At 40.6% G+C, this 15,436-nt stretch overlaps 1 protein-coding gene across 4 annotated transcripts in view; it reads right to left on the bottom strand.

The window, feature by feature from the left end:
• FOCAD (focadhesin) overlaps positions 1-15,436 on the bottom strand; it is a 322,539-nt gene that overhangs the window by 256,130 nt on the left and 50,973 nt on the right. For all 4 annotated transcript variants that reach the window (XM_078436754.2, XM_078436756.2, XM_078436757.2 and 1 more), the window contains one exon: positions 9,582-9,686. In XM_078436754.2, coding sequence (XP_078292880.2) covers positions 9,582-9,686 — 105 coding nt within the window. The remainder of the gene's footprint in view (positions 1-9,581; positions 9,687-15,436) is intronic.

Raw genomic sequence — 15,436 nt, 5'->3', positions numbered from 1 at the left:
ATGGAGAGAGAGAGAGAGAGAGAGAGAGCACTAGAGAGGGACGGAGGGGGAGAGAGAGACCATCTCAAGCAGGTTATGTGCTCAACACAGAGTCTGACATGGGGCTCGATCCCATGACTCTGGGATCATGATCTGAACCAAAAACAATTGGATGCTCAGCCAACTGAGCCACCCCGGCTCCCCTAACCTCTCCCTGATTTTAGAAAAATTCACAGATGTCATGTAAAATATAGTGCCAATATAATCATAATAACTTGAGTATTACAGAGAAAGTAAGTTCAAATCCAAATCTCACTTATTACCTCAATACACCTGGCTGACGATGTCCATTTTAAAGATGAAGACATGGAAGGAAAGAAAGGTGTATCTTTTTCTAATGTGACCTTGAAATACCATGATGTTGTTTGGTTATTTTAGCTATTTGCCAGTGATTCACAAACCTACTTCCACATCAGGAAATTTTGTTAAATATGTCGATTCTAGGCACCCACACTGGCTGACATCCAAGCTTTCTAAATCGGTATCTATAGACACAGGGTTTCAGAATCTATAGATTAAGTGCATTTCCAGGAATCCCTACTATTTCCATCTCTCCATTGCCACTAGCAAATCTGAAAGGAGTGGTAGGCTAGGGAAATCACCACTTTGAAATCATCATGATGAAAATTAGTTGGGAGGCTGTGGGCTTAATGAGGAGCAGGATAGCTGCTTGATTCCAAGAGTCCTCCCCAGAGATTGCTTATTAGTTACAAGAGGAAAATGATTAACAGAAACAAGACATCACCTTGACTGGGTAACCAAAATTAAAATCACCACTTGGGGCACCTGGGTGGCTCAGTCGGTTAAGCGGCCGACTTCGGCTCAGGTCGTGATCTCACGGTCCGTGAGTTCAAGCCCCGCGTCGGGCTCTGTGCTGACAGCTCGGAGCCTGGAGCCTGTTTCCGATTCTATGTCTCCCTCTCTCTGACCCTCCCCCGTTCATGCTCTGTCTCTGTCTCAAAAATAAATAAAGGTTAAAAAAAAAAAATTTTTAAATCACCACTGAGGGGTGCCTCGCTGGCTTAGTTAGTAGAGCATGTGACTCTTGATCTTACGGTCATGACTTCGAGCCCGGGCTGGGGGTAAAGTTTACTTAAAAAAAAAAAAAAAAAAAAATTATCCAGTGATGGAGAAGATGGACATCAGTGCTTCCAGGTGTGATATCCTGGTAAGGACACGACATCACTTTTATGGCATTCCAAAATGTCAAGGTCATAAAAGACAAAGAGAGGAAGAGAAATGGTTCCAGACTTCAAAAGACTAAAAAGAGAGGACAACTAAGGGGACCATGTGATCCTCAACTAAATCCTACACACTAAAAATAAAAAGGAAAAAGGTAGAAAAGAGCGTTATTAAGAGAGAGGACAAAACTGGAATATGGACTATAAATTACTCTCTCGATGTTAAATTTTCTCAAGTTGAGAACGGTTCTCTGGCTATATAAAAGAATATCCTTGTTCTTAGAAAATACACAGTATTGAATACATACAATCTACTCACAAATGTTTTTAAAAATTGTATCAACAGGGGCACCTGGGTGGCTCAGTCGGTTAAGCATCCAACTTTGGCTCAGGTCATGATCTCACGGCTCATTAGGTTCAAACCCCACACTGGGCTCTCTGCTGTCAGCACAGAGCCTGCTTCAGATCCTCTGTCCTCTTCTTTCTCTCTCTCTCTCTCTGCCTACCCCCACCCCCCCACCTCATTCTTTCTCCGTCTTTCTCTCTCATATAGAACGATAAAGCAAATGTGGCAAAGCATAAAAACACTCACGGGGTAAATGGTGTAAGGGAGTCCTTTGTACCATTCGTGCAACCCTTCTGGAACTTTAAAATTATTTCAAATTATGAGTTAAAAAGAAAGACCTCCAATAACTCCCCACTAGACTTTAACTAAAACCCAAAGTCTATGCCACGGTCCTGTGTTCTTGGCCACGCCCCCTGTCCCAGGCCTCTATCTCGGCCTCCCCGTCTCTCCAACACTAAGCTCCAGCCCTGCACCTCCCCGTGAGCAGCTCCAGGGCACCAGCCCTTTTCCACAGCAGCATGCAGGCACGTGCTTCCACCCAGATCTGGAACATCCTTCCTGTGTCCTTCCCACGGCGGACTCTGCTGCGTTCTTCAAAACGGATAGAAGACGCAGAAGGAGTTCAATGCTAAGAAAGAGCTAGTCAGCCAAACTAAACCTGGAGCCACATTTTGAGGTCCACAACCACCAACCGGTCTTGGCGCATTCCGCGTGGGAATTTCCCTTGGGACTCTCTCGCACTTTCTATTTGACTGCCTTAAGGGACAAATGTGTTTGCCTTAAGAGATAAGTGAAAAAGATTAATATGAATTCGAAAGTACTTCAGCCTTTAGGACACACGTCTTCACTTTCTTAAAATTAACTCTCCATCTAAATAAACGACAGAACACCGTCCAAACAGATGAACAAATACACATCTAGAGTGCATAACTAATCCACTCAGGGTACAACCATCCATGACTATTGGCCTAATCACCCATTTCAGAGCACACAATCTGCCAAACCATTTAATATTCCCTGATTTCAGAAAGTACAGCTTGATGTTGATCAGACTGAACCTTTCCACAAATAAGATTCTTAACATTTGCTATTTGTGCATGTCGGCCACTGTCTGGCACATCAGAATGGTGCCGGAATTCTGGAACAAGCAGTCACTGCTCATGAATTCACAGCTATTTCCTCACTTCGGCTAAAGGAAGAGAGATCTTGAAAAGATTGCCATAATATGAATATGCAGAGGAAAAACTAAACGCAGAAGCACATGGTAAAATTGCAAGAGGGAAAAACATGGCTTATTACAAAGCCACCGAGAAAATGAGCCTCAATAATTTAGGAACCATAAAGATTTAGTTTAGTTGTTCTTCCTTCCGACTGACATGCACACTACGTCTAAGTTCTCTGCCACACTTCCTCTATGGTCAATATTGGAGAACGTTTAAATAACTTACATCGAAGTATGTTACAGAAATGTGGAGTTCAAACTAACCAAAAGGAAATCCAGACTGAACAAAAGGGGGAAAAGAAAAATAAGCCTCAACTAAAGGACACATTAGCAGTTTAAAAAAAAAAAAAAAAAGGTAATTAAAAAATTGCTCACAGGGGCACCTGCGTGGCTCAGTCAGTTAAGCATCCGACTCTTGATTTCAGCTCAGGTCACGATCTCACAATTTGTGAGTTCGAGCCCCAAATGGGCTCTTTGCTTACAGCAGCACCTGCCTGGGATTCTCTCTCTCTCTCTCTCTCTCTCTCTCTGCCCCTCCCCTACTCTCTCCCACTTTCTCAAAATAAATAAACTTAAAAAAAATAAAAAATAAAAAAACTGGGGGGCCTGGGTGGCTCAGTAGGTTAAAGTAGGCGTCCAACTTTGGCTCAGGTCATGATCTCACAGTCCATAAGTTCGAGCCCCGCCTCGGGCTCTGTGCTGACAGCTCAGAGCCTGGAGCCTGCTTTGGATTCTGTGTCTCCCTGTCTCTGCTCCTCCCCTGCTTGCGCTCTGTCTCTCTCTCTCTCAAAAATAAATAAACGTTAAAAAAAAATTAACTATTAAAAAAATAAAAAAAACTTGTTCACAAGGAAAGAAGAGCTTCTCAAGTTTCTGAAAACTGGTAAGTGCCTAAAACAGAGGCTGCAAACCTGTTTGCACTTGGACTCCATCCTGTGAACAGATGTGTTTTGTCTGCCTACCCTGTATTTTTAAAAATTTGAATTGTTTTCCGGCATTCAGTGGTCAGGAATTTCAGAGAAAATATTCTTAACATTGAAACATCTGAAGGTCTAGCAGCAATGAACCCCTACTGCCTCATGTCAACAACTGGCCAGCAGTTCTCCACCCTACCAGCACGTTGGAAACCATCTAGGAAGCTCTAAAATCACGCCAGTGCCTGAGGCTAATGCTCCAGTCATTCTAGCAAAAAAAGCCCAGGCACCTGTATATTTAAAAGCCCCTCAGAGGCTCTACTGGGCAACCAGAGTGGAGGCTCATGGACCCGGAGTTTCACACGTAGTCTCTGCGAAACATAAATGTGCTGTGTTGTGCTTCCAGCTACCCTCATCCTAAAAATCATTCACTGAAACCACATTTAAACATCCCCATTTAATCTTGTTGAAGGCACAAGACTAAAGAAGGGTCCGGCTCAGCGATACAAACTTTACTAGCCACATACACTCTAGTCTAATGGATCTCAAAGCATGGTCAGTAGACCGCCGGTCTATCCAAATCTTAAAATGCACGTTTCCAGCCATGTTCCAAACAAACAGATCAAAAACGCTGAGGATGAAGGCGCCTGGGTGGCTCAGCCGGTTAAGCGTCCGACTTCGGCTCGGGTCATGATCTCGCAGTTTGTGAGTTCCAGTCCCGCACTGGGCTCTGTGCTGACAGCTCAGGGCCTGGAGCCTGCTTCAGATTCTGTGTGTGTTTCTCTCGCTCTGCCCCTCCCCTGCTCATGCTCGGTCTCTCTCTGCCTCTCAAAAATAAACGGTAAAAAAACAAAACAAAAAACAAAACCCTCTGAGGATGAGCTCCTTATACACTACAAACACTGCAAATAAGTATTGCTTTACAAGAGGGTGCGGAGAGTTCTCTTCCCCTCCTGCTCCAAACAAGCATCATCTGACCATGAAGAACACTAACTTGCTAGGGCCACAGAATTATTTTTTTGAGTAGAGCAGTGGAGTTTAAATCTTACATCCCCTCTCGCATGTGTACTTCACTGGCTTTCACTGGTCTGCTTTTCCTTTAGAAATGCTCTCTGGTTCTGCTCTCGACCTCTCTATTGTCCTTGGTGGACATGGCAAGATGAACTTGGTGCCTTGGTGCTTAGGAGGAAACGGACCTTTTGCCTCCCAAGCAGGGAACAGAGGCAAGGAGACAGGACTAAGCCACTCAATATCCCCTCTGGTGTGCCCCCAAGGGGCTCCTTGCAGCTCATATGTGGTACCTTTAAGCTCCCAGGGGCTCAAGCAATAGTTCTCAATTTTGACCCACAGGTGACCTATATCCAGATCACTGAGCAGCTGGGTAAACACATCGATTCCCAAGTCTCCTGCAGAACCTACTGAATACTCATCTCCAGCAAGAGCTTGAGAAGTGGTCCTGTTAACAAGCTCCCCGGGCGCTTCTTAGGCACAGAAAGTTAGAGAACCGCTGAGCTCCAGGTTCAACAAAAGAGAATACCCTCTCTAGAGCGCCTTTGAGAAATTCATAGGAACCAGGGGAAGCCGCTGGCTCATGCTGCGGGGGCTCCCGCCCCGCTCTCTTCACTTCCATACTGGCACAACTTGTGCAATTCAGCACCGACCCATTTAAAATAACCGCAGACTCTGTTTTGCTAGAATTCAAACTAATCTGCTATTAGGACAAGGAGAAGTGAGAAATGCGTAAACTCCAAGGCTGTATGCTAGCAGAGTCCTTAATACCATCAAAACGCAGATCAGTTTCATTCCCAGAAAGCTTACAATTATTTGTCATACAACTTCCATTTTAAATTAATCTTCCAGCATAACCAGGGAACGCCTCTCTCAGTGGAGTTCTGGGCTCCGGGTATCCCTTCTAGGCTTTCGTACACAGCTCATCAGCCGCCTCTCCAAAGCGGAATGATATTGCTAACCACCGTGTAGCAAAGAAGGCTCTAAAACAGCATGACAATTTTATGCTTGACTCAGGTAAAATCATAGCTCTCTTGAGGGGAATCTGCTCTTCAGACTCACCTCTCCTCTGTTCCTGCCATCCTCAATCCCCCCTGGAGGAACTTAAGGCTCTTACACACTCGATTACACTCTACTGATTTATAGTGCCAAACAGCCATTCACATAAGGGCTCTCCATAAACATTACTGGATTATGCCAACTCAGGTGATTGATTCTGGACCTCTTAATGTGCCGCCCCTCTAAAGCCACAACTTATGTATCCAGTACGATCTGAGCTCCTCACACGAGGCTCCCCATCCTCACCTTCCACCGACTGTCTTTTGAAAACAAGACCGTAAGTTAGAAGAACCAACTAGAGGGGATAATAAATTATAAAGCGGGGCAACAGGTGAAACATTACAGATGACTGAAGGTCTGGCAATCACACACAGCGAGGGCAATCAGTTCGAAAAGGAGAATAACTCTTTGGATGATAGAAAATTTGCTTTTACCATCCTCTGAACCAGAGCTTCCTAACTTTAAGGTGCCTACGGATTACCTGGAAAATCTACCTGGAGCGAGGGTGCTGATCCAGGTAGGCTGAAACAGAGTAAGAGATCTCAGCCTCCTAACAAGCTCCCAGGTACCACTAACACCGCTTCCGATCAAGCACTGCTTATATAGTATAGCGGCGGAAAGCAGCATCGGCTGAATCACCTGGGAACTTGTTACACGACAATCCTGAGCCCATCCCAGACCTAAAGAAAAAGAATCCTGCGGCACCTGAGTGGCTCAGGCGATTGGGCGTCTGACTTCGGCTCAGGTCATGATCTCTCAGTTCATGAATTCAAGCCCCATGTTGGGCTCTGTGCTGACAGCTCAGAGCCTGGAGCCTGCTTCAGGTTCTCTCTCTCTCTCTCTCTCTCTCTCTCTCTCTCTCTCTCTCTCTCAACAATAAATACATATTTTTAAAAATTACAAAAAAAAAGAAAAAGAACCCTTTAATCAACAAGGTCCCGGGCACTTAGCATGCACATTAGAGGAGGGCATGAGCACTGGGTGTTACCTGTAAGTGATGAATCACTAAATTCTACTCCTAAAATCAGTATTACACTCTATGTTAACTAACTGGGATTTAAATAAAATTTTAAGTTTTTACAAACATAAAAGACAATGCACATCAGAGCAAGCTGACATACCGTCTTATACTCACTGTGAATCAGAATCATGTGGGATCTTTTTAAAAAAATCCAAATGCCTAGGCCTTACAGCAGAGATTCTGATTCAGCTGATCCGGGGCATTTGATTAGTCCTAGGTTTGTTTGTTTTTAAGCACACCCAGGTCGTTCTAATAAGCAGTCAGTGCTGAAAACCACTGAATTAAAAATACAACACTGGGAGGGTGTCTGGGTGCCTCGGTCAGTTGAGTATCCGAGATGAATACTCAACTCGGGAAGAATTTCACGGGATGAAGCCCCAAATTGGGCTTTGGGCTGACAGCCAGAGCCTGCTTGGGATTCTCTCTCTCTCTCCCGCTCTCTGCCCCTCCCCCCCACTCTCTTGCTTGTTCTCTCAAAATAAATAAACATTAAAAAAGATATATCCCCCTGGGAGGAGGGAAATATGGAGTGACTACTAATGGGTGAGGAATGTGGGAGGATATGAAAACGTCATAAAAGTAATTATGGCAAGGTTGCATAATTCTATGAATATACTAAAAACTGTTGAATTGTATACTTTAAATGGGTCAATCCTGTGGTATGTGAATTATATCTCAATAAAGCTATTACATAAAAATTTAAAACTTGAATGACTTTCCTATTTTATTTTTTTTAATTTTTTTTTTTTTTAACGTTTATTTATTTTTGAGACAGAGAGAGACAGAGCATGAGCAGGGGAGGGTCAGAGAGAGAGGGAGACACAGAATCTGAAACGGGCTCCAGGCTCTGAGCTGTCAGCACAGAGGCCGACGCGGGGCTCGAACTCACGGACCGTGAGATCATGACCTGAGCCGAAGTCGGCCGCTTAACCGACTGAGCCACCCAGGCGCCCCTGACTTTCCTATTTTAAAATAAATAGTTCCCAATGAACAACAATGAAATGGAATTATTTTCTATCCTAGAACAGTGGCCCAAGAGTTTGAACTTCTTTAAACATACACACACACACACACACACACACACACACACAGATGTTTATATGACTCATCTAGAAATATTTAAAATCTGCTGATCTTTGTCTTAGGTTCAATTCTGGTTAATGTAATGGATGAAAGAGAAACCAGAAATGAAAACATTGTTATCTCACAGAGCACCACTATGTTTAAAAAAAAAAAAAAAGAAAAGAAAAAAATCATATTTATCAATTTGAAAAAGTTTACACACCCCAAGTTTCCAGAGTATTTTCAAAAAAACAATTTTCCTTTTGCTTCCCCAATTTAAAAATAAATTAATTTATGAATTAACTCATAAGTTAGCAATGAATTCACTAATTGATTGTACTATATTCTTCCAAATTTTCTGTATGTTTGAAGATATTCAAAAAACATGTCAAGAAGAAAATACATAAAATGAAAATCTGACCTTGTTAGAAAACTGGCTTGAGAAACTCAATAACGTACTCACAAAAATCAAAAAGATCATAAGTAGCACTAAAATTTCAGAAAAGATCATTGTAATACAGGAGACATTTTTGGCTTATTATCAAAAGCAAAGTACCAGAAGTATATGTAACAGGTTTCAGTTGGTATTTTGGAGACTCTCGTAGCTTCTGATAGCTGTGATGTCAAATGCTCAAAACTACAGGTGCTATATGCTCAAGCCAATGACGGTTCATTAGCACCTGACTTATTTTCCCTGTTGGATCACCATGTAAGCCATTCGCCCCCCCAAAACCACTGCCCTTGTTTATGGTCCCACGTTCTCATTCTTCTGAAACAGGCATATTCCAGACGCATAACTGAACAGAGTTCCTGGGGCCCTCTATTCACTAAGAGACGCTCTCTTAAGAAACGGCTTTCTGGGGGGTGCCTTGGTGGCTCAGGAGGTTGAGCGTCCAGCTTTGGCTCAGGTCAAGATCTCATTGCTGGTGGGTTCCAGCCCCGTATTGGGCTCTATGCTGACACCTCAGAGCTGATAGCTCATCCCATGAACATTTTCTTTCTGTGCTGACAGCTCAGAGCCTGCTTCAGATTCTGTGTCTCCGTCTCTCTCTGCCCCTCCCCCTGCTCTCTCTCTCTCTCTCTCTCTCTCAAAAATAAATAAACATTAAATTTTTTTTTTAGGAAATGGCTTTCTGGGACCTTCAATGCAATGGTTAGGGTCACCTTCACAAGTAAGTATGATGCCGTCCCTTGTCCAAACTCAATAAAATCCAATGTATTTCACTGTAATTGTTACTACCTTCTATGTTGCTATGTTCTTTTTAACACAGTTCTACCATGTTACATTATATACAGGACAAAGAAAAGGCAAATCAGTGCCCCTAACTACCAACCTTGCCCTGGGTATTAACCTTTAAATGGCCTATTCCTTTTTTAGAGTGAGGAAGTTTACCCTCCTACCTAACCCAAACTCCTCCTGCTTTATGTACATTCACTCAATCAACTCTACAGTTTTCACAGTATTGGGAAGATGGTTACAATTTTCCAGAGCAGAAGGAATTTTGGGTAACAGAGTCCAATTCCAAGGAAGCAACCCTGAAACCCACAATGGTGGTGTCGGCATGTTTTCAACTCTGCCTCAATCTTATGCATCTTTAAAATACTAACTTCCTGAGAGGTCAAGACCCACAATCACTGCCTAAATAACTAGTTCTTAACAGATTAGCATATCTGTTCATAATTTAGTTAACAAGTCGCACACATTTTGAAGAAAGAAAAAAAGGCATACCTTATAGTATATAAATTCCGAATATTCTTCTCCCCACCTTGTCCTTCCTTTAGAGCTTGCATTTGTAATAACTTCATAATGGCTTTTAGCAAGCCATGTGTATTCCTGTAAAGAAACATAACAACGCGTTAAATGCCAGAGATAAAAAGTGAATATTCTAATCAGGCTCTTAACCCTACCATTTTTAAATAATTGAACACTTGCCACCCACACTAAACAGAAACCACCCACACGCACCCACCTCTTTCTACAGCACAGCCAAGAGGCCTAAAAGTCGACAGCTCTCAGGCAACATACTTAAAAGAGAGCTGGAGCCAAAGAATCAAACCACCAGCCTCTCAATCACCTCCCTACACACACTTGTGGGGGGTACCAATCAGGAAAAAATAAACATCAGCCCACATAATTGCAGGCAGTGACCACATCAGTTACCCATGCTGAATAATTAAGTCCTTCATTTATAAATATTAGTAGACCATGAATAATAACCAGACATATGAAATGGATTAGCCACTCAAAAAAATGGGCCAGGGGACCATTCGGGGCAAATAACCCCCAATAAAATAAAATTAATGGGAGTGGGGAATAAAATCTTAAAATTTTCCTTTATTCTCTCTAAGAGGTAGGAGGATAATATATCAAAAAAAAAAAAAAAAAAGAGAGAGAGAGAGAGAGACAGAAAAAGAGAAAAATAGAATAGCCTGCCCTTTTTATTTTTTTTCTTTTTATTAATTTTTTTAATTGTGAAATGTGATCTTTTCCAGCTTTATTGAGGTAAAATTGACAAATACAATTATAGTATATTTCAAGTATACAATGTGATATGTGCATACATTAACTTGATTATGGCAATCATTTTATAATTAACGCATCCATCAACTCACATACTTTTTTTCTGATGAAAATACTAAAGACCTACTCTCAGTAATTTCAAGTATACAATACGTTATTGTTTACTGTAGTCAACATGCTATACATTAGATTATCAGAACTTACTCATCTTATAACTGGAGTTTGTATCCTCTGACTAACCTCTCCCCGTTTCTCCCACCCAGATGCTGGCAACCACCAGTCTACTGTTTCTGTAAGTTTGGCTTTTTTTTTTTTTTTTTTTTTTTTTTAGTAGGTTCCACACCCAGTGCGGAGGCCAACAGGTAGGGGCTTGAACTCACGATTGAGACTGAGCTGAGATCAAAAGTCAGACACCTAACCGACTGAGCCACCCAGGCGCCCCCTTTTTTTTTTTTTCCTTTTAAGATTCCACATACTAAGTGTTACCTAGTTCAGTATTTGTCTTTCTCTGGGTTAATACGTAGCATAATACCCTCCAGGTTCATCCATGTTGTTACAAATTAGCCTGCCCTTTTAAAATAAGGTTTTCTTGGGGAATAAAAAAGAAATCTTAGAAATAAAAAAATAATTGCTTGTTAAATGGGGGGGGAGCAGTATTTTTTAAATCATGGTTGTTAATATTTATGGAGCATCCACTGTAAGCTAAGTATACTCCTAAGTGCTTAACATGTATTATGTAATTTACTATCCAGAATATGGTAGGTTACAAGTCACTGTTAACTTTATCTTTAGGCTAGGGCAAGACTTGGACTTAATTCATTGGTATCATTTGGGGCAATTATGTGAGGTGTTATTTAGTGTACTCTTTTATGACATTTAAAGTTTTCCAGCTGACAAGAGGTTTGTCCACACTGTCTAATACATCAGCCAAGAGCCACATGTGGCTCCTGACCACTTGTAATGTGGCTCATCCAAACTGAGACGTGCTATGTGTATAAAAGACACACTGCGTTTTAAAGATTCAGGACACAAAAAGAATATAAAATATCATGTGTAATTTTTTATATTGACTGTACATTGAAATAATATTTTCGATATATGGGGCACATACTATGTCATTAAAATTAACATCACCTGTTTCCTTTTACTTTTTAATGCAGCTATGAGAAAATTTTGAATTGCATATGTGGCTCACAATTGTGGCTCACATTTCCTTATTTAATAATTTGCTTTCGATGTGATTGGAGTTCTAGAGAAGACAGATAACAGCCCTATGATTTTTTTTATTGATAATATAGTTAACATACAGTATTATATTAGTTTCAGGTCTACAATATAATGATTCAACAATCCTATATACTTCTCAGTGCTCATCAAGATAAATGTACTCTTAGTCCCTTAAAGAATTTCACCCATCCCCCCACTCACCTTCGCTCTAGGAACCATCAGTATGTTCTCGTATTTAAGAGTCTATGTTTTTTTTTGTTCAGCTTTTTTTCTTTCTTTGTTCATTTGTTTCTTAAATCCCACATATGAGTGAAATCATGTGGTATTTGTCTTTCTCTAACTTATTTCACTTAGCATTATATACCGTCTAGGTCCATCCATGTTGCTGTAAATGACAAGATTTCCATCTTTTTTACAGATGAGAAATATTCAGGGTGTGTGTTTTATTATATCTTCTTTATCCATTCATCTATGGATGGACACATGGGTTGTTTCCATATCTTGGCTTTTGTGAATAATGCTGCAATAAACACAGGGTGCAGATATCTTTGCTAATTAGTGCCTTCATTTTCTTTCAGTAAATACCCAGTGGTGAAATTACTGGGTCATATGGTAATTGTTTTTAATTTTTGAGGAAACTCCATACACACCTATGATTTTTAACCAATTTGGGTCACCCATTCCTAAAAGCAGTAGAATCCCAGAGAAAAGCACATACATCATATATATGCATTTAATTTACAGAAAACTAAGGCTAATAAATGAACTCCAGGTTTTTTTAATTTTTTTTTAAAGTTTATTTTCTTGAGAGAGAGAGAGAGAGAGACAGAGCGTGAGTGGGCGAGGGACTGAGAGAGAGGGAGACACAGAATCCCAAGCAGACTCCAGGCTCCGAGCTGTCAGCACACAGCCCAACGAGGGACCAGAACTCACAAACCATGAGATCATGACCTGAGCCAAAGTCAGACGCTTAACCAACTGAGCCACCCAGGTGCCTCTGAACTCCGGTTTTCTAACCTTTAAGTTAAATCTTGTTTGGTCTTATTTGTGGATCCAGACTTTACTGTGTGGAAAATTAAGTCTATACCATATTTTAAGCAAAAGTGTAGCATGAATAGATCGTAAGTTTTGAAAAATAATGGCGTCAATCAAATAACAGATGCATTCAAACAGTAAATTCAATTGAGTAATTATTTAAATTATTCAAATATTTCAAGTGGCCTGAGAGAGATGGTTTCAGATTAATTTTTATTTAAATTCTGGCTTTAATTCTAATTAGCTAGGGAATGTTGGGCAAGATTTGTAACACCTAGAAACCACAACATCCTCATCCATACAATCTAGAATCATAAGCCCATCTCTTGTGTTGTTATAAAGAATAAATGAGGGGAGCCTGGGTGGCTCAGTCGGTTGGGCAGCCAACTTCGACTCAGGTCACGATCTCGAGGTCTGTGAGTTCAAGCACCGTGTCGGGCTCTGTGCTGACAGCTCAGAGCCTGGAGCCTGTTTCAGATTCTGTGTCTCCCTCTCTCTCTGACCCTCCCCCGTTCATGCTCTGTCTCTTTCTGTCTCAAAAATAAATAAACGTTAAAAAAAATTTTTTTTAATAAAAAAAAAAAAGAATAAATGAGAGTATGTCAGTAAAGCACCTGGTTGTTTTTTCAATAAATTGTGGTAATCTAGTGCTTGTAACCGTACCATAAAGATTGTAATGTTTTTCCCCCTTTACAGAGGAGGCTATACAAACCCAAGGGTCAGAGTTCATAAATGCTCAAGCCTAGAATATGCCTAAAACTAACTACAAACCCAAACCTACCCTAAATCCTAGTATTTTCCATCTGTCCTCATAAAGACAGCCATTGTTTTCTGTGTCTGAGGTCTTGTTTTCAGCCATTGTTACTCTGAGATCTGCTCTTAAAAAACTATATTTTTGGGGCGCCTGGCTGGCTCAGTCAGAAGAGCGTGCAAATCTTGACTCAGAGTTGTGAGTTTGAGCCCCACTCAAACTCAAAACTCAGAGTTGTGAGTTTGAGCCCCACACTGGGTATAAAGATTACTTAAATAAATTTCTTAAAAAACTGAAAAATACAACTAAATTACAGGGTGCCTGGGTGGCTCAGTAGGTTAAGCGTCTGACTCTTCATTTCGGCTCAGGTCAGGATCTCATAGTTAGTGAGTTCGAGCCCCATACGAGGCTCCAGAGCCTGCCTGGAATTCTCTCCCCCTCTCTCTCTGCCCCTACCTTACTCATGCTCACTCGCTCGCTCTCTCTCTCTCAAACTAAACTTAAAACAAATTTTTTTAAACGAAATCTCTATTGAATTCTATATGATTGCAGAAAGAGGTTACAATAATCGGTTGATTAGTGCTGAAAATCAAAATGGTGAAATAGTAGAAAACAATAACCACTAGAGAAGCAAAAATCAAAAACAGGATAGGAAAATTTTTCATTGAATTTATGTCTCCAAATTAAAAAGGCCCCCAAGTGCTAGACAAGATTCCTGAAAAAATTAATTGCTGACATTTCTCAAATCCAAAGACAAAAGGAAAATCCTATAAACTCAGATTTTATAAAATAAAACATATAAAATAAAGACCACTAGACTGACATCATTTCTAATTTCGCATCAGCATTCTCATCTGCAACAGTGATTGAAGAAATATATATGGAATTCTAAGGAAAAGGTTTATATAACTTAGTAAGTCTAAACAACCCCCCCCAAAAAATAAGAGTAATTCATGAAGACAAAAGAAATACTTTCAGACATAATATTCTGACATTTTTCTTAATGAAGTTCTCCAGTTAAAAGATAACCCAGGGGCACCTGGGTGCTTCAGTCAGTTAAGCGTCCAACCCTTGAATTTGGCTCAGGTCATGATCTCACAGTTGGTGGGATTGAGCCCTGCATTCATGCTGACAGCATGGATTCTCTCTCTCTCTGCCCCTCCCCAACTCGTGCTCTCTTCTTGCTCTCTGTCTCTCAAAATACATGAACATGAAAAAAAAAATTTTAAGATAATGAATGATGATTGTGCAATTTTGTAAATATGCCCAAAACCACTGAGTTATATGCGCTTTCAAAGGACGATATTCTAATACGTGAATAATATCTCAATAAGGTTCTTATTTTAAATTAAAAAAAGAAAAGAAAAAGATAAAGGATTAAAAAAACTGAAGAAACAGAAAGAGATACATGACAAAGAACTGGTCAGGATGAATACCAAAAGAATGTATAGCCAAGTCTTTAACATTTTTCAAATGTGACAAAGAACAAACAGAAAAAGACAATCTATAACTAAAATTCCAGGTGGTTTTAGCAAAGTGAGTGGGGAGGGTTTTCAGGTGAGAAAAAAAACATTAAGAGACAATATGAGATGAAATATTTACAAACCTATAAGACACAAAGCATTAACATCCAAAAAACAAGAAAAGCAATGAAAGCAGCCTAACCATATAACAGAAAGATGAGCGAAGAATAGAGATATGCAAGTCACAGAAAAGTAAGGTTCAAAATATCCAGGATTGATGAGTGAATGGGGGGAAAAAGCACTTTCAGGTTGAGCATTCGTTTGTTCAAGGTTTTTTAAGGTTATTCTTTTTAGTAATCTCTACACCCAACATGGGCTCGCACTCACTATGCTGAGGTCAAGACTCAAGACTCACATGCTTTTCCGACTGAGCCAGCCAGATGCCCCCGCTGGTTCAGTCTTTATGGAGAACAAATCGGCAGCATCCATGAATTTTTAAATCCATAAAAAAAATTGTTTAAGTACATACCCGCTTTCCCATGAATGCCACTTCTAAGAACCCCTCATATAGAATTACCCTTATATAT

Source organism: Panthera onca, chromosome D4 (assembly GCF_046562875.1).
Source record: "Panthera onca isolate mPanOnc1 chromosome D4, mPanOnc1 haplotype 2, whole genome shotgun sequence".
NCBI lineage: Eukaryota > Metazoa > Chordata > Mammalia > Carnivora > Felidae > Panthera > Panthera onca.
This window is presented reverse-complemented; position numbering and strand designations above follow the sequence as displayed.